General features: G+C 40.7%; 2 protein-coding genes across 12 annotated transcripts in view; both read left to right on the top strand.

The window, feature by feature from the left end:
* Positions 1–6,725, top strand: part of asph (aspartate beta-hydroxylase) — a 46,887-nt gene extending 40,162 nt beyond the window's left edge. For 10 of the 11 annotated variants that reach the window (XM_080777227.1, XM_080777228.1, XM_080777223.1 and 7 more), the window contains one exon: positions 2,138–6,725. In XM_080777227.1, the coding sequence (XP_080633353.1) occupies positions 2,138–2,145 (8 nt within the window). In that variant the 3' untranslated portion in view covers positions 2,146–6,725. The remainder of the gene's footprint in view (positions 1–2,137) is intronic. The other variant, XR_013964975.1, reaches the window with a different exon arrangement.
* Positions 6,726–9,658: 2,933 nt separating this feature from the next.
* On the top strand, positions 9,659–12,611 carry LOC308325124 (uncharacterized protein; the record flags this gene model as incomplete). Its single annotated transcript, XM_080777533.1, has 5 exons — positions 9,659–9,795; positions 11,327–11,437; positions 11,754–11,860; positions 11,990–12,152; positions 12,430–12,611. The coding sequence occupies exons 2-5, from the start codon at positions 11,335–11,337 to the stop codon at positions 12,609–12,611; spliced, it is 555 nt and encodes a 184-aa protein (XP_080633659.1). The 5' UTR covers positions 9,659–9,795; positions 11,327–11,334.
* Positions 12,612–23,362: the final 10,751 nt, after the last annotated feature.

The raw sequence follows: 23,362 nt of genomic DNA, 5'->3' as shown, positions 1-23,362 counted from the left end.
GCCGTGTTCTGTAGAAACCGCTATCTCTGATAAGATACGCCACCTTTGAGACCTCTGGCTGCTACATCGTACCTGTGCACCCATTTAGACCTGAAGCCCATTCTACAAAATGTCTTCTAAACTAAAACAGTTGTCTGGGAAAATTATATCAGTGGTGTTCAAGGACCCCCACATTGACACTTATTAGCCTACGGACCCCCATTTGACCCGTCCCCAGTTTAACATGCATTAGTCTACAGACCCCCATTTAATGGCATATCTATCTCTGGGACCCTAATTTATATTGTTAGATCAATGTTCATTTAACTGTCCAAATGGGTCCATTTGGTTCCATTTGTACCCTCTGAGTTACAGACACATAATGGTCCATTTGGTTCCTAACTATCATCGGTCCATTTGGTTCCATTTGTACCCTCTCAGAGTTACAGACACAGAGTTTCCATAACTATCAATTAGCTGGGGACCTCCTGGAACTCCCTCCAAGGACCCCGTGGGGGTCCCTGGACCCCACTTTGAGAACCACTGCTCTAGTCTTGACAACGTGTACTTTGCTGCTGCAGTAGGGAGCAGTCAGTGGTTAACATGCCCCGAGCACGCACGCACACACGCGCACGCACACAAACACGCCCCGAGCACGTGTGTGCTAAGGCTGACGTGTGCTTCTTTAACATGCGTGTCATTCAGTGCAATGAAAAGGCTCTCTGTCTGTGAAGGCAGTTTTGTTCCACAAACGTCCCTTTTTTTATGTAGAACTTTTGCAACAACATGTTTAACCACGGTGACTTAAAAAATACTAAGTGTGTTACTTTATAGACTTTAATACTTTTAATTATGTATTCTATTCATTATTGTTACCACAGATTGCAGACAATGTTGAAAGAATACTACATGAATGCATACTATTGTTGTGAATACTGCAACATACCAGTACCAACTGGCACATTTTTGTTTGCTTGCTTTTAAACGCCACACTTTGTGCATTTGAATGACAAGACATGCAATTATGCTGTGAAATGAAATGTGAACGTTGGGGGAGGCTCTTGAGGCACTACTGTTGAGGCACATTGGTCAGTTTAATACTGCCATCTACAGCAATGCTGTTTCATGTCAAGGACCCCCAAATTTGACACTAATTAGCCCACGGACCCCCCATTTGAAAAGCTATGCCAGGGCCCCCCATAAGAGAAGATTTTTTTTACAGCTGTAGCGGTGACTCTCAACCATTTTAATTTCAAGGACCCCCAACTTAATGGCATTTCTATCACTGGGACCCCAATTTATATGGTAAAGTCAATGTTAATTGCACTCTTAAGAGTGTACAAATGGACCTGTTGGGGTCCATTTGGTTCCATTTGTACACTCAGTTATAGTCCCATAAGGTCGGATCCATTTGGTTCCTAACTATCATTTAGCTGGGGACCCCTGGAACTCCCCAGGGCGTCCACGGGCCCCACTTTGAGAACCACTGATTTACATCACCCAAAATAAATGCTGATTAGAGGTCCCTTATTCATTAAGTTTGTATAAGCAAAAAGTTAGAAGCCATATGCTGAAACCAAAGCAGTTGCCTCCCTCTAGTGGTGAAGTGTAGAGATGCAATGTGGCTTCTGCCATTCTCTGTGGCTTCCAGCAGTGGTGGTCCTATATGCAGCCTGATGCCTTTTTAATGGCAATTAGTTGTTGTACAGCTAAGAAATGAGTGACCCCAGCCTGGCCAGTAAAGACTATGACTTTCTCTATACACTTGTGGATTTATTAACTGAATTACTGAACTAAATTAAGGGCTTGATTCCCACTGGCGCCACCAATATACAAAACACATTGGCTCAGGGGTAGAGTGACCCGGGCTCCCCCAGAGTTGGTGTCCAAGTGTCCTTGAGCAAGACTCTGAACCCCTAAAATACTCCCGATTTGCAGGTTGGTGCCTTGCAATGGTCTCCTCTGGCATCAGTGTGTGAATATGGGTGAAAGTAATGCACAATCTCTGTAAAGCACCTTGAATAAAGGCCTTCTGCATAGGTCTCATTGGGTGGATTAAACTGGGTCTTGGGAAAGCGTGTGTTTTATATTAACTAATTTAGGCAATTGGTGAGATAAACGGCATCATCATCGTGTGTGTATGTGTGTTTTCCAACAGAAACGTAGAGCCTGCAGTCATTGCGGTGACGGAGCAAGTACCGACCGGCATCGCACCATCACCCCCCGAGTGAGCTCAGAGCGATGCGCCTCCACCTCCCGTGAAGCGGCAGTGGTCATGACGACAGCCGTCTCCCTCCCTCCCTCCCCCCCCCTGTTTTCACACTCATTCTCCATGAAAAATACACCCCCCCCCCCACACACACACACACACCCTTTCCACACCCTTTCTTTTCTAGTGTACGTTTTGTGTACGAGTGATGGATTGTTTGCTTTATGAATAACATGACCTCTTTTGTTTCCCTATCATTTGTTTTTGCTCAAAATCTTTCCCCCATCAGTTTTTATTTTCTTTTATTTCTTTTATAGTTTAGTTTGGATTTGATATATTTTTAGTTTTCTGAAAATGGATAATTCATTCTAACTTTCTTTCCCTCTGCTATTCCTTTTTTTTTTTTAGGTGGTATAGAAATGTATTGTCTTTCGCCACATACTCAGGCCATGGAATCTCTCTCTATATGCTGTACTTCTGTGGTCATTACCAGACCAGACACTTGTATCTGAAAGAGTTGCAAAGATTCAGCCTGGGATGTCTAAAAATGCCTCCAGTTAATTGTTCCTCCTCTATTCTCAGTTCTAAACTTTGTTGCAAGGCAATGTTAGTCTCTAGACTTTGCTCACTGAGCTGGTATTGTAGTTTGTTGCCAAGCAATGTAAGGCTATTGAACATTGTATTCGGAAACAACTGGCAGGTATCCTTTTTTGGGCAGTTCCACTGGTAGAACTCTTTCAGATAGAAGGTTACGGGTCCCGGGTCAGTGAGGTTACCTTTAACACGCTGGTTTCCTCTCTCCTTTTCCTGTGTGCAACCACCAGCTAGAAGGTGCGAACATGTTGCTTTGTTGCTCCGCTGTCCTCTCGTCGCGTTCGTAATCGCAACTCGACCGGAGCTTCCATTCCAAACCCAGACATTCTGCTCAGAACTTCATAGACCGGTTCCACTCAGGGCTGCGTGGTTTCCAACACCATCTTGACGCTGAAATGATTTCGAATTGTTGTTTGCAACTCACTAGTAGGCAGACATCATATTATAGATGTTGGGTAATGAAGTTGAGGGAAGAGACAATTTTCTTGGTGCCGAGATGACTTTAGGAAACATTGGAGTGGAAATCCGTTCAGCCCTGTTCTGTTTTGTTCTGTTCCAGTGTTGTAGGTAGTATGCAAAGCTGGTGTGATACCTTGCGACTGCAATTTACTTATCGGTATATGTTGACTCCAACCTCTGCAAGGACGGAGCCATGTGCTAGCATGTAGATTCAGAGGGAAGGCAGACTGTGAGACTTCAGTACGCATTTGCCCACTTTTCCCATCAGTTTGTGTACATGAGAGAGCAATGTGTGTGAGGCTGCTTCGTAGACATATCGCTTCACAAATCAGTCCCTTCTAGGAGCTGTAGATTTCATCTCTTTGACGTTTTGGAGATTCAATCCTTTTCCTTTTTTTAACGTCTGCGACCTCATACTTCTCAGTACCTCTGACTGCCATAGTTCTATAGAACCTCTCCAACTCTCCTAGAAGCTTCTCTGTTTTAGTGTGCTGTAGAACTCTTGTTTTGTCTAATTCCTTTAACAGTGACCAGGGCCACATAATTAGCTTTCTGCGTGAAGTTTCATGTCTAAACTTTGTTTCATACTTTGACTTTGTAAGATATGATTTCTCACACTTGTACTGTGATATAATGGAAGCCATTGCCTGTGCACCACTGTCCCCGCTATGGTTTTAAAGTCCCTTTTCAAGCACACCAGCAATATTAGTCTTGTGTATTCACGCCTAGCTGACTGACTGACTGACGTGGCAGCCCTATCTGGCTAACCAAGCAAGCTAAAATTACCCACTCTTACAGAAAACATGGCCTTTTAACCCCAAGTCATCCAGTTCTGATATATTGCAGGTGCTGGTTCAACATGGACAAACTGTCCCGATATGGCTCAGATAGTTTTAGCATCACATCCTGTCTCTAACCCAGCCATAACTTGTGAACCGTTAACTGTAGGCCTGCCGCTTAACCATCCCGTTGGTCAGTTCTAAAATGGTCATGAATACACGTACAGCTAACTCACCACTTGGACTGTTTTTTACTATTGCTGTTGTTGTTTTGTTGCCAGGGTTGTTTTAACGTTGAGGGTGAAGCTGCACTGGCTTGTTCTTTCCACTCGAGAAAAAAAAGAGAAAGGGATAGGCATATTTTCTTCTTTCTCCGAAGGAAACTCAGTGACGTGTTTTGTTTTATAGTTTGTGTTCCCTTTCCTCTTTGTGGATTCTAATTTTTTATATATATATATATGTGTGTGATTTCCGCTTTTAATCTTTTCCATGGTAGCAGGCTCCCAAGATGCCCTAACATCTTAGCACGAACATCATCTTGGGCCTCTTTGGCTCAATTTAACGATGGACACGACAAACACGAGGTTTCCTGATCCCTCGTGAATCCAGCGACGGCGTTTGTTCGGCAACGGAGAGAGGCGATGGTCTTCCTGCTAAGATGGCTTTGGGCAAAAGGGCCTAATGTTCTCTATAGTGTGGTTCTATCGGGGGACCTGACGGGCTGCACCGATAGAGTCGTGATACTGTAGGTATTTTCTGCAACACAAAACTACTTCAAGGGATAGAACACAAACAACGGGGTTGGGGTCAGTTCATGGTTGGATAGTTTAGTCTGTGTGTTTTATTAGTTGAATATATGGAACCTTTTTTCTTTCTTTTAAAGGTTCCTTGGTCTTTTATTTTTGAATGTTGTAAAGAATACATTCTGAACATGCAGCTTTCTCTTGATCATCATAACCCTGTTGTATGGCAGCCATTTTGCATCTCCCCTAATAAGATTTCGGGTGGCAGAATTGTTGTCATGGAGTTATTGACCCAGTGAGCTGAATTGCCCCCAGTCCCCCACGCAACAAATGGTTATTTCTATGGATGTGACACATTCCAGTGGTGTGCAGTAGATTTATTAAGTAAGATTACTGTCCTTTTTCTAAAACACTACTAGTCGCTATTTTCTACTCCCTAACTACTTTCTATGTCAATGTGAATTTTAAAACCTTGTTAATTTTACAGATTACAGCCTTTACAAAGAAGAAATCTTCTTAGATTTTTTTTGTTTTAGTTTTTTAAAGGAAGAAATAAGGTTTCGGGGAAGAGAAGAAAAAAACATTTTAGAAGAAAACATTAATATTTTTTTTTTCTGAAAATTCTTTAAAAGAAGTTATTTTATTTTCAAAGCCATATACTGTGCTGTTTGTGAACAGGCAGTTGTTTTTTTTTCTCCATGCGGCTGTGCTAATTTTGTTGTGTAAGAAGAAAGAAATGCAACATAACTAGCAATAAAATGACAGATCAAATCAACCACACCACAACCTGTACAGACAGGTGATTGTTCTTGTTGTTTTTCGTTGTTAATGAGGTTCATCTTTGAACAGAAGTCGTTTACATGCTGTAAAGCGCCATGATACACATGGGCAATGCTACTTCCTGCTAAGGAGATGGCGGTTAGCCTTAACCTGACTGCCAGCTAAGGGCGGTATTGGGTAACCATGTTCCCCAACACAGCATCCATCTGGGATCTCTCAGGGAGTTGAGCTAACGCCGAACCACTCGTGGTTCGAACCAATCAGTGTGAGCTAAGGGCGGGACATGTGCGAAACCAGATGTGACGCTATATAGACACGTCGATATGATTGGTTGTGTTTGCACGCCCACGCGGTGATAGACAGACGGTCCCATCCAATCATCTACCAAGTATCTTGAAAAAAAGGAACAGCCCTGACATCGAAATTGCTCCCGAGATCCCAGATCCCAATAAGCTGTGAAACAAATTTGTGTAGCAAGCTTCTTGGATCTGGCAGCGTCAGGTTAGGTTAGCCCAGTGGTTCCCAAACTTTTTCATGTCAAGGACCCCCAAATTGACATTTATTAGCCCCCATTTGTACGGCTCTAGCAGTCACTTTCGACCGTTTAAATTTCAAGGACCCCCAGTTAGACATGCATTAAGGTACAGCCGCCCGGGCCAGTTTAACGGCATTTCTATCTCTGGGACCCCAATTTATATGGTAAAAATCAAAGTTAATTTAACTCTTGACAGTTACAGACCCATAAGGGTCCATTTGGTTCCTAACTATCATTTAGCTGGGAACCCCCTGGAACTCCCTCAAGGACCCCACTGTGGGAACCACTGGGTTAACCAACATACAGAATGTCATACAACATCAAAAGTGTCTCGGGCAAGAATTGTTGGCATGGTAACTAAATTAATGTAAATTGACTGGTCAGTGCATGGCCAATTGGGAAGGAACTTAGGAAATAATTTGAATGTGCTGTTTTTTGTTTTTTTCTTCTGTCGCTGGAAGCTGCCCGTCTCCAGAGAGTTACAGTGTTGACTGTGTATCATGGCCTTTAAAGGTCTACAGGCATATTGCAGGTGATTAAATTATTATGAAAATGGTAATATGGATTCTGTGGAGGAGATTTGGACCGTCACAGTTCTCTGTAAATGTTCTGTTCTGTGAGCTGCAATAAAGGTTTGGGACAACACAGCAACGACTCCCGCCATTTCTTTCCTTGTCATTTTAGCCATGTCATTTTAGCTATATCTATTGTGTTTTTCTTTATGGTGGTTGACTGGGAGTACTTTTTTTTTGCACCGACTGACTTTGTGCAGCAATTTCAACATGATAAAGGGAAATGAGGAAAGACCAAACGTTTAAGTTTAACTCGAAGGGTTTGAATGAATGAATGAATGAATGCCTTTATTACAGACTCTGGATCCATAGAAAAACAAATACAATATACAGCCAATAAAAAAACAGTCCCAAGTGTACATGTTAGACAGGCATTTGTGACAGATATGAATAAAGGCTTTTAAGCCAATGTCTTCTAAGGCTAGAGGAGTATCTAGTGCAACTTTTGACAGGATTATTTATACTGACGACGATGCTGTTCACAGACCTCATCCAAGCAACACATGAATCTAATATGCATTAAGTTCCGGAGAACAGCTTGAAAAGTATTGACTCTCGCAGCCACAAACATTTCACTTGCAGTCTCTGCACCATCTAGACTTTTTGAGTAAAATTCTCATGGCATCATTATTATATGCTACTTGAAGTGTCTGAATACTTGCTTTTTTGTAGCTTGACCACAAGTGGGCAGTGTAGAGTGGTGTACAGTACGCTCTAAATAGAGAAATCTTAACTGCTTCTGAACATGTACTGAACTGCTCTCCTGTGGCTACTACATCTCCTGATTAAGCCTCAAGGTCGACTGGTAGACAAAGGACCTCTTTAGTCTGACTTTATTGTATGCTGGTACACCATATCTCCTTCCTGAAGGTAGCAACCTATATTCTCCATACAACACATGCTTAGTATTAGAGGTGATATTCCTTGCTAACCTTAGGATGCTGTTATCATATGTGGATGTATAAAGTGTAAGAACGGACAAAGGTATTAAGGATTTAACATGTATTTAATCCAATTGCATGAAGTTAAAGGTATTACAGATTGAATAATATTAATATGAAATGTAGCCTACTACATGAGCTCATGGGCGTCAGAATTCTATCCCTTGCGATTAAGTACAATCACCAAGTGACAGTTCGTGAAGTCTGCGCGCTGGTCAAATGCTTTGCCTGCCCATTTTATACATTAACATGCAGCCAAATCGGTGGATTCCAGATGACGATTTCTGTATGTTCCCCTCGATACTTCTGCTTTTCCTCGGGGGTTATGCGATGGTCAGTTTAGTCAGAGAGTTAGCCTGCAGGACAGAGCATAGGACAAACCAAACAACATATAGAAAATATGGAACTTTGTGATGCAGAGAGGTCTCTTGACCTCTCCTCTGATACTTCCGTTTTCCTTGCTTAACATCTGAGTGTCCATTTTTAGATTTCTTATCAACCAGCTCATATCAGAGGAGCGTTTGATGCTGTTTTGGGAAAACACAGTTATGTGTATTTGTCATCCTTTTGTCACATAGATTAAAGGTTAAACATGGATGAATCAATATCCTAATATATTCAAAATGTATAATAAACTTTAATTTAATCACATTATGCCTTTAAATAAATGGCTTTTTATTTAACATTAATGATAAATTTTAGATAATAAGATCAACTGGGTATACTAATTGGATCTCTTTAACCAATAAACCAACACAACTACCACTAAGCTACTAGTAGCTAGTGTGTGTGTGTGTGTGTGTGTGTGTGTGTGTGTGTGTGTGTGTGTGTGTGTGTGTGTGAGAGAGAGAGAGAGAGAGGGGACCTGGAGGCTGCTGCTGCTGACCGTGACTCCAAGGAACCCAGAGGCTGGAGGAGGACAGGACTGTCAGAAGACAGCAACAGAGGCAACAGAGACACAGGAGGAACACACCCATGACTGCCATAATTACCACTACCACCACTACAACCTACCCAATACCCATGCCCCACCTGCAATAAAACATGTCATTCCAGGATTGGACTCTTTAGCCATCAAAGAACTCACCGTTAAGGACATAAGTGGACGGACGTCATCATCGGATTCGATGGACAACCATAAGCAAAGTAAGTGTGTAATAAAGGTCTGAGCTGCCATCAACAGCAACACTTTGTTTAATTCAGCCATTCTGCTGATCACCCTGTGAAGGACGGGAGGCGTACTGTTCCATATTGTGTTGAACTCAGCAGAGCACTATAAGCTTAGCAGCATGGAAATCAAATCATTCAATTCATCAATAGCTTCACATATCTAGCCTCCATGCAGAAGTAGCCAAAATGATACCCGACAATAACTAACTTTTTTATAATATATATATATATATATATATTTTTTTTCTTTTTCTTTTTCCCCCATACAAACGCATTTCAGCCCTTCTTTGTTTTGTTTTTTAATGTTCAACTAAACTATAAACTACACTTTTACCTGTCCCGCAGCCACTTCATCCAATACACTGACACGAAACAAGACAGGAACGCCCCAAAACGTCACATCCGGGACATTTACCCTGGCAGAATTTTCTATGGCTGCCAATGCAACTTTTTCCAATCCTTAATCACATACGGACAAACATCTATGCCGATAATATCTAACCTGCGGAGGTAACGTGCCTTGTCCACGGGGGCAACAGATCTTTCAACGTATGGCATTGCAAATACGTTTGATAATCGCTACTCTGCGCAATATTGTTTTGAAAATGCCGCAAATTGCATTGCAGTGAGTGAACGAGAGCAAATCACAACTTACCCTGGGGTGGTGACTCCGCCCTGAATACGCGTTGTCGTGTCAGTGTTATTTTAAACATCTGTGACATATTTTTTAATTAAATTATTATTTATTAGTATTTTTTAGTTGGGGAACAATATCCCACTATAATTACAAATTTGAATTGTATTTTGAATTATATTTTCGCATTTACATTGTAAAAAAAAAAAAAATAGGCCAGTGATGCTCTGGCCCCTCCCATTCATACAATTAGGCCCCGCCCACACTATTTAAATAGGTTTCACACCATTTCCTCCTGATTCTTCCAGAACGCAGTTCGACTTCGCTCACTTCACTCTTGAGTCTCAACTCACCAAGCAGTAGCAAGACCTTTTCTCTTCTGAAAACCAACAAACTGAAGGTAATTCCACACGTCTGCTTATTATAAGTGACTTTATTTGGGCTTGTATACTTGTAAGTTGCTGGTTTGGCCGTTCGGTAAGGTTGCACTTTTTTATTTTAGGCGTGTATTGTATATTAAGTTAATTTGCTATGTTCTTTTTTTGGGGGGGCATTGACCTAACCTGACGCTGCCAGATCCAAAAAGCTTGCTACACAAATTTGTTTCAAAGCTGTTAAACAAATTTGTGTAGCAAGCTTTTTGGATCTGGCAGCGTCAGGTTAGCATTGACCAACACGACGTCGGATAATGCGCCCGACCCTAACAATGTATTAATGTATTTTTTAGCTTACTTGTCTCGACGACACTGCACATGTCTTAAGAGAATTAAAAAGTGCACATGTCTTAAGAGAATTAAAAAGTGCACATGTCTTAAGAGAATTAAAAAGGTTTGAAAACGTGGGCTCTCCAAAGTGTAACGGCCTACCGCGGCGCTATCTGCTTATTTTATTTGGGCTTGCTTTAATAGAACTAAACGAGCGTTTTCTTAGTTGGGCCTTTTTTTACTAAAAGATTGGTTGCTTATTTGGGCTTTCATTTTGTTGTTACTAAATTCCTGTTTTTATTTCGACTTAGTTCCCAAAATGTAGTTTAAAGTTAAACCAGTATTTTTGTCGGTGTAATCAGTGGGAGTGGAAGCGGGTGCGTGTTAATCGTGCCACCACGCTGCTCCTGACACGCACCTGGCCCCACTCCAGTCCCACTGATTACACCAAGGACCCGCAGGCCTTTGTGAGCTTGTAGGTCTGCCATTTTCAAACATTTAAAACGTGGTGGTCGCTTGATTTCATAGACTTGTATAGTTGCTGGATTTCTTATGATTTCAACTGCTTGTAGCTCTCTCTCTCTCTCTCTCTCTCTCTCTCTCTCTCTCGAGTGTATTTGACAAAACTCTAGCCATTAGATTTAGAGCTTTTATGTAATGCGCATTTATACATGGTTGAAGCAATGTATATGCAATGTATACATCACTGTATACGTTTATTTTCCCTTTTTTGCTTCCTTTATGATGAATTCCTGTTCTGTTCTTTAACTATATAGAAGTGTCTATTTGTACGTCTCTAAATGTTTTTGATGAATTGAACAAGGGTGGACCCTGTTGTAAACGAGTGTAATGCTTAATTGGGTCGTGCACTCGCAGTTAACAGTGTCTTTGTATTGAGTTTGTGCTCTGAAATGTACTGTAATCCTGCAAACTGTTAACCCATTCTGACCTGGCACCCATTTTGGTGTTAGCATCATGTTATGCTTTAGCTATTGAAAAATAGCAGATCTACAAGCTCATATCGCGCCACCGAGTGGCGTGATACGAGCTTGTAGGTCTGCTATTTTTGAAAAATCGAAGAACGACTGACATTTTTAGAATCTGATCTCAGGTCAGAATGGGTTGATCAGACCAGTGTGTCCAGTGGAAACCTGGTATGAATCTGATCTCAGGTCAGAATGGGTTAATACATATTTCAATCAATTCTCGTGTGTTTCTCTTCAGAAGAAACCATCATGTCGAACGACGAGGGCAAGCTGTTCATCGGAGGGCTGAGCTTCGACACGGACGAACAGTCGTTGGAGAGCGCCTTCACCAAATACGGAAGCATTTGCAAGGGTAAGGGCCGATTCATACTCCTATTTTAGAGCCGAATAAAAGTCGGTTCGGCTCTGTAGAGCCTACAATTTGACGTCATTTGAGGTTCGGGGGGGCGGGTACCGTCCTAAAGTCGGCTCTTCGGTGCTACTGAAATTTTCTGACGAGCCGAAATCATTTCGGCACTACAGCGCCGAAACAGGAGTATGAATCGGCCCTAAGACTGTTTGTTTGCAATCCATATGAACAATCACACATTCATTCACATATTGCAATTCATGTGATTTATCTTCAATGTATTTGTTTTTTTAACTTGAAAATGTTTTGGTCTATACAGTTGATGTCATCAGAGACAAGGATACGGGCAGGTCTCGTGGCTTCGGCTTTGTGAAGTTCGACGAGCCAGAAGATGCAAAGACTGCGATGGAAGGAATGAACGGACAGGTGAGTTGATGACATATTGTTATTGCCACCTGTAGATGAAACCGCTTGCTCTGGTGGTAGTGATTTTGGCCTTGTTGTTGTGGCACGACTGACGATGTAATAAATACTAAAAGGGTTTGTCTTTTTCAGAGTCTGGATGGCAGGACGATCCGTGTGGACGACGCTGGGAACGGCCGTTCCGGTGGTGGAGGTGGAGGAGGAGGAGGTGGTGGAAGAAGGGGTGGAGGAGGAGGATATTCAGGCGGAGGTGGAGGATATGGAGGAGGAGGAGGCAGCTATGGTGGTGGAAGAGGTAGAGATGTTTTTTTTTTTTCCAACCCATTTTGGTGTTAGCATTATGTTATGCTTTAGCTATTGAAAAATAGCAGATCTACAAGCTCGTAGCGCGCCACTCGGTGGCTTGTAGGTCTGCTATTTTTCGAAAAATCTAAAGAATGACTGACGTAGAAACATAGCTTTTTCAGAAAACTGTCATTTTCAAAAAAGACATTTTTGTCAAAATGGGTTAAATTCTTGATCGATGGCGCGTTGAATGCATTCTCTCCCCCCTCTCTCTCTCTTGTGTGTAGGAGGTGGTGGAGGATACGGAGGAGGTGGAGGTGACCGGAGCTACGGCGATAGGAGCGGAGGAGGAGGAGGAGGTTATGGAGGAGGTGGTGGAGACCGAAGCTACGGCAGCGGCGGTGGAGGAGGATACAGGAGCGGAGGAGGAGGCGGAGGCGGCTACTCCGGAGGCAGCAGGGACAATTAGTAAGTGAACCACATGGACCGTGTTGTTTTTGGCAGCAAATTTCTATTTTAGTTTTAGTCATAGTCTCTTGAATAGTTTTCACTTAGTTTTAGTCACATTTTAGTCACCTGGAATGTTCTAGTGTTTAGTCTAGTTTTAGTCGACTAAATGTCAAACTGTTTTAGTCGACTAAATAAATCTACAGTTTGATTTAGTGGACTAAAATGTGTTTTTGACAGGCCTTGTAATTGTAATGACATCTTTTACACTTTGGTTGCATGCTGAAAATAGCAGATCTACAATCTCGCAGCGCGACGCGTTGTGAGATTGTATATCTGCTATTTTCAGCATGCAACCCAGCATAAAACTGGATCTCTTGTCCCCACTAGTCAACCTTCCTAACATTTTAGTCTAGTTTTGATTTGTTGACGAAATTGTCAGTATTTTTAGTTTTAGTCGTCATAGATTTCGTTTTTATTTAGTTTTAGTCGGTGAAAAAAGGTAGTCGACGAACATTTTTCGTCTTAGTTTCGGTCGACGAAAACAACACACTGCACATGGAACCACCATTTGAGATTTGGCCTTGACTCAGACCCAAAACTTGCGCAAGGTTTTGTCCACGATTCCACGCTGGGATTACAATCTGAGAGATATCGGCAAATGTTTGATCACAGTACAAATTCTTCTACATTCTCTGTAAATGTGTAGACTTGTTGTAAAAATGTAACTCTTGAGCATAAAATATAAACAAATGGACCCAGGAGGGTGGAGGGTCTATTTGGTTTTAATTTTACGCCCATCAAGGCCCACTCAGAAACCACTGCCTTTAAATGTAGCAATAATCTATTTGAATTTAGCACCTTTTGCACTGCTTTCATACCCGCATGGTTTTAACAGTTTGTGTCTTTTACAGTTAAAAGACCCAGGAGGAACCTACAGGGGTGGATATGACGGCTAAATGTAAGTATATTTTAGTGTTGATGGCCTACTCCAAACGTCTCCATTTGTAGTCTCAATCCAAGTAATGCTGGCATCCTAAAACATTTCTGATCTCTGATAATCTTCACTGATCATTTAGTCCTTCTCTGCAAAAGCATGTAGATGAGTAAGGATGCCTGAACTTCAATGTATTTACCTGTGTCTATTTTGTCTCCTCAGCTACACACACGGATCTGCCTGAATTCAAGATCATCCCTTGGCAAAACAAAAGTCCCTTTGTTACTCTTTGCATTGACATATTTGATTTGTTTTAGATTTTATGTTTGTTTAAGAATCTTTAAAATGTTTCACTTTTCTAATACCCCAATGCCTGGCAGTGCCCCTGGCCCCCAGGTCATGTGTTTATTTACAAACCGTCATGAACAAATTGACACATTTTCTTTAGAGCAGTGTGTGTGTGTAATCCTTGACCATTGCTAATTATAACCCACCAGTAAAAATGTCATGTTTGAACATAATTGCATTCTCCTAACTACTTGACTTGTTTTATGCTTAACCAAAATGTTTCAGATATTGGCGTGCATGCGTGTGGGGGGGGGGGGGGGGGAGGGAGCATCAGTAAATGGCGAGGTGTGTAATAGAAATAGTTTGAACTATATAATCTTTATAACTGCACTGCACTTGCCTTGAGCTACTATCACAATATGAGTGCTCTAATCATTTGGTGCCATCTTGTGGCAATGTTTGCCGGTGTGATTTTTCTCTTGACTAGGGCATATTTAAAATCATCCCGGTAGTTTGCAAAGCAAAATGCCTCCCAATAGCTTGTCACAAATATTTGTAAAGGTGTCTACTAAATCTGATTGACAAACACAAAAGCCATTGGTAAGCATTTTAATTTGCAAATTGGTCACAAATTTGGATAACTTTGCCTAACTAATGGAAAGCGCTTTAAAAAGTTCCATAGTCTAGCAAAAGTGTTACTGTGCTTGGTGTGCCAATATCTGGAAACAAACGTTTTTGTTACCATGTTTACTTCAAATGAAGGCATGTTTGCAACCATGGTTGTGGCTTATATTGTGTAATATATACTGTACGTGTAGCATACCTTTTATCTTTTCAAGAAGAAAGAAAATTAGGCTAGCAAATAAAAACACTAACGATAACTGCAATATTCTGGAAGCATTTCTTTACATTTCCAAGTTTCACTTTACATTGAACAGAATATAAAACTACATTAATCTGAATTGGACCATACAGATATATAAAACTACATTAATCTGAATTGGACCAGAACAGGATATAAAACTACATTAATCTGAATTGGACCAGAACAGGATATAAAACTACATTAATCTGAATTGGACCATAATACAGCTTGAGGTACCACAAGCAATTTTTTTCCTGTCAGAATGCAGAACTGGCAGCGTCTCTCACTTTCATTCTGCTGTGACAGAAAAGGGAGAGAATTAATGACGGCAAACAAATCAATAATCTATTACTATACTACCACATCACCACCACCACAGCAACAACATTATTGAAATGAAATGTAACCATAGTTTATTGCCCAAGTTATATGCAAGCAGACCATAACTTACCCTATCACATGTTGGGGAAAAGCCAAGTGTTGACACTGGCTGTCTCAAGATTGCTTTATTTGTTTTTCCAACTGCAAGCAGCATCAGATACAAAAATAATGATGTTTCTCCTAAAAATACACACAAAAAACCCAGCTTAAATTCATACAAGAATAAAATATGGTAGTTAAATAGGTAAAAATCCTAAAAACTAGAGGAATTCATATCATAAAAATAAGCACAACCAGATAAAAACAGTTTAGAAATAGAGGAATGGAAGCGTGCTGCAGGGATCTGTTAGTGGCTCTTAGATGGGTGCTCTTTGGTGATACAGGGATCTGTTAGTGGCTCTTAGATGGGTGCTCTTTGGTGATACAGGGATCTGTTAGTGGCTCTTAGATGGGTGCTCTTTGGTGATACAGGGATCTGTTAGTGGCTCTTAGATGGGTGCTCTTTGGTGATGCAGGGATCTGTTAGTGGCTCTTGGATGGGTGCTCTTTGGTGATACAGGGATCTGTTAGAGGCTCTTAGATGGGTGCTCTTTGGTGATACAGGGATCTGTTAGAGAATCTTAGATCGGTGCTCTTTGGTGATACAGGTAAAACCATACAGACAGAAGGTATCCTTCCTCCACGTAGTAGGCTACTGCTTGTCAAAATGTGAACTGCAGACTTGAAAAGAGAAGAATCCAAGGCACTCCGTCTCCGTCTATCTATCAGATAGACCCTGACGAAGACCTTTTTGGTCGAAACGGGTAGGTCCTGTTATTTATTTGCCTTGCTCATCATCAAATAAACTATTTAATTTTTCACCTAAAGACGGAGTGCCTTAATTGGATTATTTTCTTTTCAAGTCTGCAATTCATTCATTTTGACAAGCAGTACTACTTGGAGGAAGCATACCTTTTGTCAGTATAATAAATGAATATAGAGTTCATTTCAAGGTTCTAACGGTGTGAGCTGCTGAATGCTGATTCACAGCTCAAGTGAAGCTGGCAGGCAGAGGTCATCCATGGAAACGATTTGGCATTATTTTCTACGTTCTAACCCAAAGGGCGCCCACACTTTTTTTTAAACTTGAGAGCGACCTTCAAAATGCAGAGCTAAACGAGGTCTACCCACCCAAAAGAATCACCCCATTCTTTTTTTTTAAGTACCTTTGGAATAGTGGCGTTGAAATGGAATTGGTTGTTTTTTTTAGTAGGCGGCAGGCCTATATAACTTTAATGCTACTGAAGAATCAGAGAGGAATCAAACTTTATTGTCACATTACAAAATGGGTGAAATTCTTGTTTGTGCAGCAGCTCATCATTGCAGTTAAAAGAAGAAAGAAACTAAGAAAGTGCATAGTACATGACTAAACTACATGGTACAATGTATGCATATATAAAAAATAAAGTAGTATAAAGTAGTCAATTCAATTCAATTCAAAGGGCTTTATTGGCATGAGAAAACATACGTTTACATTGCCAAAGCAGAAAGAACAAAACAGTACAGCAATACACTGTATTGTATTGCTGTATTGAATACAGCAATACAATCAAAACAAAAATTATGTACTTTGAAGGTCAGAATCTTCAATAGATCAACTTCTGTGTACCAAGATCACTCGATGCAGGTATAGTGCAGGAATATACACAATGATTAGTCTTTAGGGTGGTTGTGTTCCATTTGATATCCTTCTCCTATCACAGCAACTCACAAATCTTGCTGCTGTGTTTGCACATTGTTGTACTTCGCCCAGCAGATATGGGAGTTTTTTGTCATTGGTCATGTTTTCAAAATCTCTGTGTGTGGTTGTAATCTGTGGGAAGTATGTGTCTCTGATGTCTTGGTACAATGGACAGATGGTTAGGAAGTGTAGCTCGGTTTCCACTTCGTTTAGTGTGCATAGTCTGTCTTCTCTCGGGATACAGGTCTGCCTAAAAGGAGACCAAAACAGTTCAAACTGTGCGGCGTCACCAGTCCTATTTCTTGTTCAGCAGTCTAATTGTGGACAAGTAGAAACACTTTTGAAAACATAGATATTGCATTGTGGGGTTTGAGCTGACAGGCATTTTTTAAATGTCAAAAGTCAAGTCGCCTTAATTCAAGTGGCAGATGCCTATTTTAAATTTAAATTATATATATTTTTAGGGGCATCATGTGGTCTACCTGGTAGAGCACGATCTACCTTTTGGGCACCCCTGTTTAAATCTAACCTGTCCCTTAGCGTGGAGGTTTTGTGTTTGCAAATATAGCTTTCAGCCTCACCATCATCAGCATCAACACAGGCACGTTATCTTTAGATCACTGGGTGGGGAATAAATGTGAACAAATATCTAAGAAGTAGTGGACATAGCCGATCTACAAGCTCACAACGTGGCACGAAGCGATGCGCTTGTGAGCTTATAGATATGCTTTTTTTTCACAAATCCTGGAGGAATGGGTATAATATAACATCAATTCTGGGTCACAGGCTTAAAAGTTTGGGAGCCACTGTTCTAGATCCTTCCACTGGCTGAATGGGCCTCTCTCAGTCACCATGTGGCCTAGTGGCCTTCATCTAGGATCCTTCCACTGGCTGAATGGTGGTGCTGGCCTGGGCCTCTCTGCCTGACAGGCCTCCATCTGCTGCTCTTCTTGCGTTTGATTTGATTTGATTATATTGTATTAAACATTATAAAATAAAAAACATCAAAGATACACAAACACAACAACGCTGTGAGACCAGGCTGTTTCCATTGTGGTTCTTGGTTTGAGACAAACAAATACATTACAATAAATACAGCCAGGCAGTGCAGTAATCTAATAGCCATGCTTTGACCTTTTTTCTTAAAATAAAAAGGTCATGGCTGATGCTCTTAGGGGCAGCGGTGGCCGAACGGTTTGCGGAGCGGTCTTGATATCGGAAGGTCGCTAGTTCGTATCCCCGGACCGGCACGTTAAAATTGCCACCGCTGAAGTGCCCTTGGACAAGGCATTGAACCCCTACCATGAAATGTTCTATGAGCAGGGCCTGGCTGTAAACAAGTTCTTGAGCTTAGTCCAGTTACCCTGGGTAAACATAGTACCTTTCCTTTAACGTCGAGGGTATAGCCAGTTCCAAGTTTACTGCTCCTCCAAATCTAAAATGAGCGTTTTCCCATTTCGGTGGTGAATGTTGGCATATAGACAGGCCTGCAATGCTGGCTCTGGTCAGGAGGGACTGAACTTTGTTACACTTATTTAAACAAAAAGATTGCAAAGTTGAGGTATCCCTTTTCACAGGCCTTTTATCATGTCCTTCCCCACACTGCGATTTATATTACTACAAAGAAAATAGCAAGGAGAGTCATTTGTTGCCTCACTATAGGCCCTGCAAAGGACCTGCGAAGGTATATTGAGCAACATTATAGTGCTAGTACAAGAAATGATATAATAGCACGATGCAACATTGTCATTCTTGTTCAACATAACATAGTAGCCTACTGTAACTGTACGAACCGTTTTGTATACCCCACAGAAGGCCTGTAGTCCTGAAACTCCCTCTGAGTTTCTGGGAACTTTGCACCTTTTTTGTCATATTCTGACAAACACTCCCATATAGGCTACAGACTTTGTCCACCTCCTCTCTGGACAGGGGCATCGTTGGAAGTCCTCAATATTGTCAGGTCCAACACAGTCCTATACATCAAACAAAAATAGTGTTAATGAAGTTTAAACATAAAAGAACAAAAAGTAAACCTATACATCATGAGTGGTGGAGGCTGATGCTGTTGATTGCTGTCCGCTGGCTGTGTCTTGCTGGGTTGCTGAGAGAGAGAGAGTCAAATTGCAGAAATTGCGGAAATGGAAATTGCTGAAATTGCGGATTTTTTTTTCTTCATTTTTTCATTTTTTGTCTCTTCCATCCTCCTCCTGGAGGATCGAGGTTCTTTTTCAAAACAATTATTCAAAATAAATGAAAAAAGCAATAAAAAAAAGCACGGCCCCCTCACGTATTATAGATGGATAATATCACCAGAAAAAGGTACAGGTGGTTTTGATTAATCTAAATCTACTATGGTTAAAATACTGAATCAAGCAACTTAAAAACTGTGAGTAGACGATAAAATGACCAAAAGTAAAATATCTCTTTAAGTAAAACGATCAATTCTGCAATGTAGAAATAAAAGTCCGGAATTCATGTTTCCTTCTATGCATGAGGAGTCTAAGTTGCTCCTTTACACCTGACAGGGGGGAGTTTCCCTGGTTGGATGTAGATCTACAAGCTCTACAAGAACTTGTAGGTCTGCTATTTTTGAAAAATTGTGAAAATGCGCCTCAAATCTTTGAATATATATTATTACAGAGTGAACATTTTAACTCAGAGAGAGAGAGAGAGAGAGCAGGTGAAACTACATGTTCAAAGTCGTTTGTCATGGACAGACTGGGAAACCGTTTTGCTGCCATCTAGTGTTCACCAGCAGACACTGCATGTGATTATTATGGGTCTGACTCTGCAGCAGTTCTTGACAAACCTTTTCATATATTATATAATTTGTGGGTCCTTGTCATAGAGTCTGTCTGTCTGTCTGTCTGTTGTGTGTGCGTGCGTGTGTGCGCGCGCGCATGCGTGCAGCTTGTAAATCCACACAGCTGTTATTCATTCACTCTGACGGACCAATGACCGACGGTCTAGAACCGGATACAGGAGGCGGGGCTTATGCTTTAAAATGGAGGCGCACACGGTGCATAGTGTGTTTGGGGCGTTGCTGCTGAGAGGTAAGGTTTGTTTGATAACCGCATGGTTGTTAGTGAACATTAACTCTGTTATTGTTTAAAGTGTTAGTGTTGTTAGAAGGATTGTTGGTTGTTTATTGTGACTCTAAAACAGTCACAACAAATTATGAGGAATGTGTTGGTACTTTTTGAGACACAAACAAACAAACAGGTGGAAAGTAAATAATTACATCTACTGAAGTACTGTGGACAATGGGCTATATTGTACTTTTATATTCTATTATTTGGACACTTTACTAGATTGGGATTATTTAAAAAAAAAACCTTTTGGCTACATTGCAATCTACCACTGGGCTACAACCACATTTTGGCCATTTGGAAGTAGCTGATCTACAATATCACAATGCTTTGTGATGCAATGCATTGTGAAATTGTAGATCTGCTATTTTCAGATTTTTTTCTTTCAAACATTTGAAATGTAGCCTACTCATTCTGCGTAATGATTACATTTGGTCATTTTTTAAGTGCATGTTGATGCCATACCCTTTTACTTTAGTACATAATGGTAACACAAGTTGTAACTGTGGCTCAGACACATTCATAAGATCAAGCTAAACTAACTCTCTGCTGGATGGAAAACTCAAATGTACAAACTTCTCAGAATTCTAAAGTAGCAGATGTACAATCTAATTTCTACCCATACAGAGCAACTTGATTTCAACTTTAAAGGGCCACTTCACCCCTTTTGCAACCAGATCTTATTTGAATGATTTTTGAGAAACACTTTCCTGAGGTTTTTGTGTTTTTAGATATTTTAGTATTTCAAAGTGTCCATGGACTCCATGATGTCATGGACACCGGGCTCACTTCCTTCCTGAACTACTATTCCCACAATGCTTTGATCCACTGCTCCTCCTTGTGGATAGGGGGAGGGGCTGTCTTACTGAGACAACATGTAGTCCAGGAAGGAAGTGAGCCCAGTGTTCATGACATCATGGACTCTTTGAAATATTGAAATATCTAAAAACCCCAGGAAAGTGTTTTTTGTCTCTCAAACATCATTAAAATAAGATCTGGATGCAAAAGAGAAAAGCAAGAATTTCCTAAAGATGTATTTTCTACAATGTATAAAATCTGGATAAAGAGTAATGTTGGTGTATGTTTGTGTCTTACAGATTGATCATGTGACCTTGGTGTCATGCGGTGACCTTGGATGCAGTCATCAGGAGATGGCTGGTATTGCTAATAGAGTGTCTACTCGGCTGAGCTGAAACTTATAACGGTGTCAACGAACGCTCCCTGAGATTACGAGGCGTACGGTGCTCGGGACGTATTGTGCCATACAACCTACGCGGCTCTATTAATACCGGCCATCTTCAACCGAGCGACGGAAGGCCCCGCACGGTACGTACTGCGATTAATAATTGTGTTTGCTGTTGAACATATGAATACAAAGTTTCCTTTTTAGCTTTTAGGCTTCATAAAAGAAATGGTTGCACAAGGCAGATTATAGCCCTAGAATGTGTGTAATAATGGTGACACAGCTCTGTCAGTGACTGTTATGACTTCCAAAATGTCATCCTGTAGGCCGACAACTCATTTTCTTTTCCCCTGCCATTTCAGAAAGTGAAGCTGACTGGAGGTGTGAACTCTATGCTGTTGCCACTGCTGGGTGAACTCTATGCTGTTGCCACTGCTGGCTGCTGTTATCTGTGAAGGTTAGTTAACCGTCTGATTCTTGCTGCTTGTTTAAGTGGGTTACATGCTACCATACCGTAGGTTGTCTTTTGTGACATGTATAGTTTCACTTAATTTGTGTGTATATAATGCCAGTCCACATCACCGTTATATGATGTTTGTGGAGGCATGTGATTTATTTATCGTTTAACATAATTTACGGGTAAAGTCTGTCCACATCCACATCACATAATGTAAGATCTCCTTTCTCTTCTATTCTTTGGATTTAATAAAGTTATTTATTTTTTCTTGTCATAGTTTTTAATCGCATTTTGCTTTATTATATTTAAGTAATGTCTTTCTTCTTGCCTATCTATTGCCCTAGTTCTTCACTAGTGTTTTATGTGTGTACAAATGTGATGTGGAGGTGTGTGCTTTATGTCTTGTGTCATTATGGTAGCATGTAGCCCCTTAACACTGTGTTTACAGCTTACTATGCTGTAGGTCTGAACTAACAGTCTGAACTGAGCAAATGATGGCCGCTGTGTCATTTGCTTCCTTGGTTGGTGTTTGTGTTTTGTTTAGTGCTGATATTGAAGGTAAGTGAGTGTAGTTTATTATCCTTGACTGTTAGGCAGAAACCTTGTATATCTCCATAGTTCAACCTTTAGTAAATTAATGTCCTTACTTGGTCATGCTACAGTGTCACACACAAGTAGCAAATGGCCAATCTCACGAGGCAAAGATAATCCATTTTTGAATATTTAACATGTAGTATTCTGTTTTTCTAATATATCGAACCAGTGAAGTATCAGCAAGAGCTTGTGACTAAATAATAACATTGGAACACAGATTATTATATTAATAATATGGATCAGTGGTTTTTGGTCCATAAAAGTAACCGTTTTGGACGTACAAGGTTTCTACCCAACCTTCATCTTTTCTCTCGTCTTCTTTGCTTTAATAAAGTTATTTATTTTTGTGGTCTCAGAGTTTTTAATCGCATTTTGCTTTAATTTTTATTGTAATTTCTTTCTTTCCCATCTATGACACTAGTTTTTCACTAGTGTATGTGTGACTCGGGTCATGTCTCGCGTACAGTTTCTCATTTGGAGCTGTTTCATGTAATTTACCAGTAAAGCGTCATCACGTCAGTTCACATCAGATATGAACACAGGCCGATATGTGATGTGCATTTATGTGGTTTTTTTAAAGGTGATTTTTCACAGCAATTATGTAAGATAGCTCGTCATTCACACCATTCGAGTTGTGTACTAATGTTCATAGTATTGCTGACAAATACTGGGGCGCATAGAATGCTGCTACCTCGTATAATTTATGTCAATCGTCCACACATGGCATAAATTGTACAGTCTTGCCCCATGTTTCCTACATGAACTAGATAGAAAAATACTTGCGCCACGAAAACCTAAGGCCAACTGCTTGGGCAGAGACCAAGAAAATCTATTTTGTTCATGTTCATAAAGCGCTCCAAGTGCTTAGAGTGAAAAGTGCAGCAGCAAATATCTCGGTCATAAGACCATTGTTGGTGCTATATTATCAGATCTAATTTGTGAGTAAAGCTTCATTACGTAAGCCCACATCACCTATGAACACAGGTCCGGTATGTGATGTGTGTTTATGTCTTGTCTCATTTCACATTTGTGAGTAAGGCTTCATCATGTCATCCCACATCACATAATGAACAATAGGGTTAGGGTAGGTATGTGATGTTGGTTGATGTGATGTATGTCTTATAATGTGAAAGCTTCATCGCGTCAGTTAACATCACATTATGTGGTGTGTATTGATGTGATTTATTTATGCTGCCATTTGCAGCTAAAACTTCATCCAGGCATTGACGATGGGCCTATGACTCAAACGTTTTCTGCTG

This window comes from Protomyctophum bolini (assembly GCF_963924005.1).
Source record: "Protomyctophum bolini genome assembly, chromosome: 12".
Classification (NCBI taxonomy): domain Eukaryota; kingdom Metazoa; phylum Chordata; class Actinopteri; order Myctophiformes; family Myctophidae; genus Protomyctophum; species Protomyctophum bolini.
This window is presented reverse-complemented; position numbering and strand designations above follow the sequence as displayed.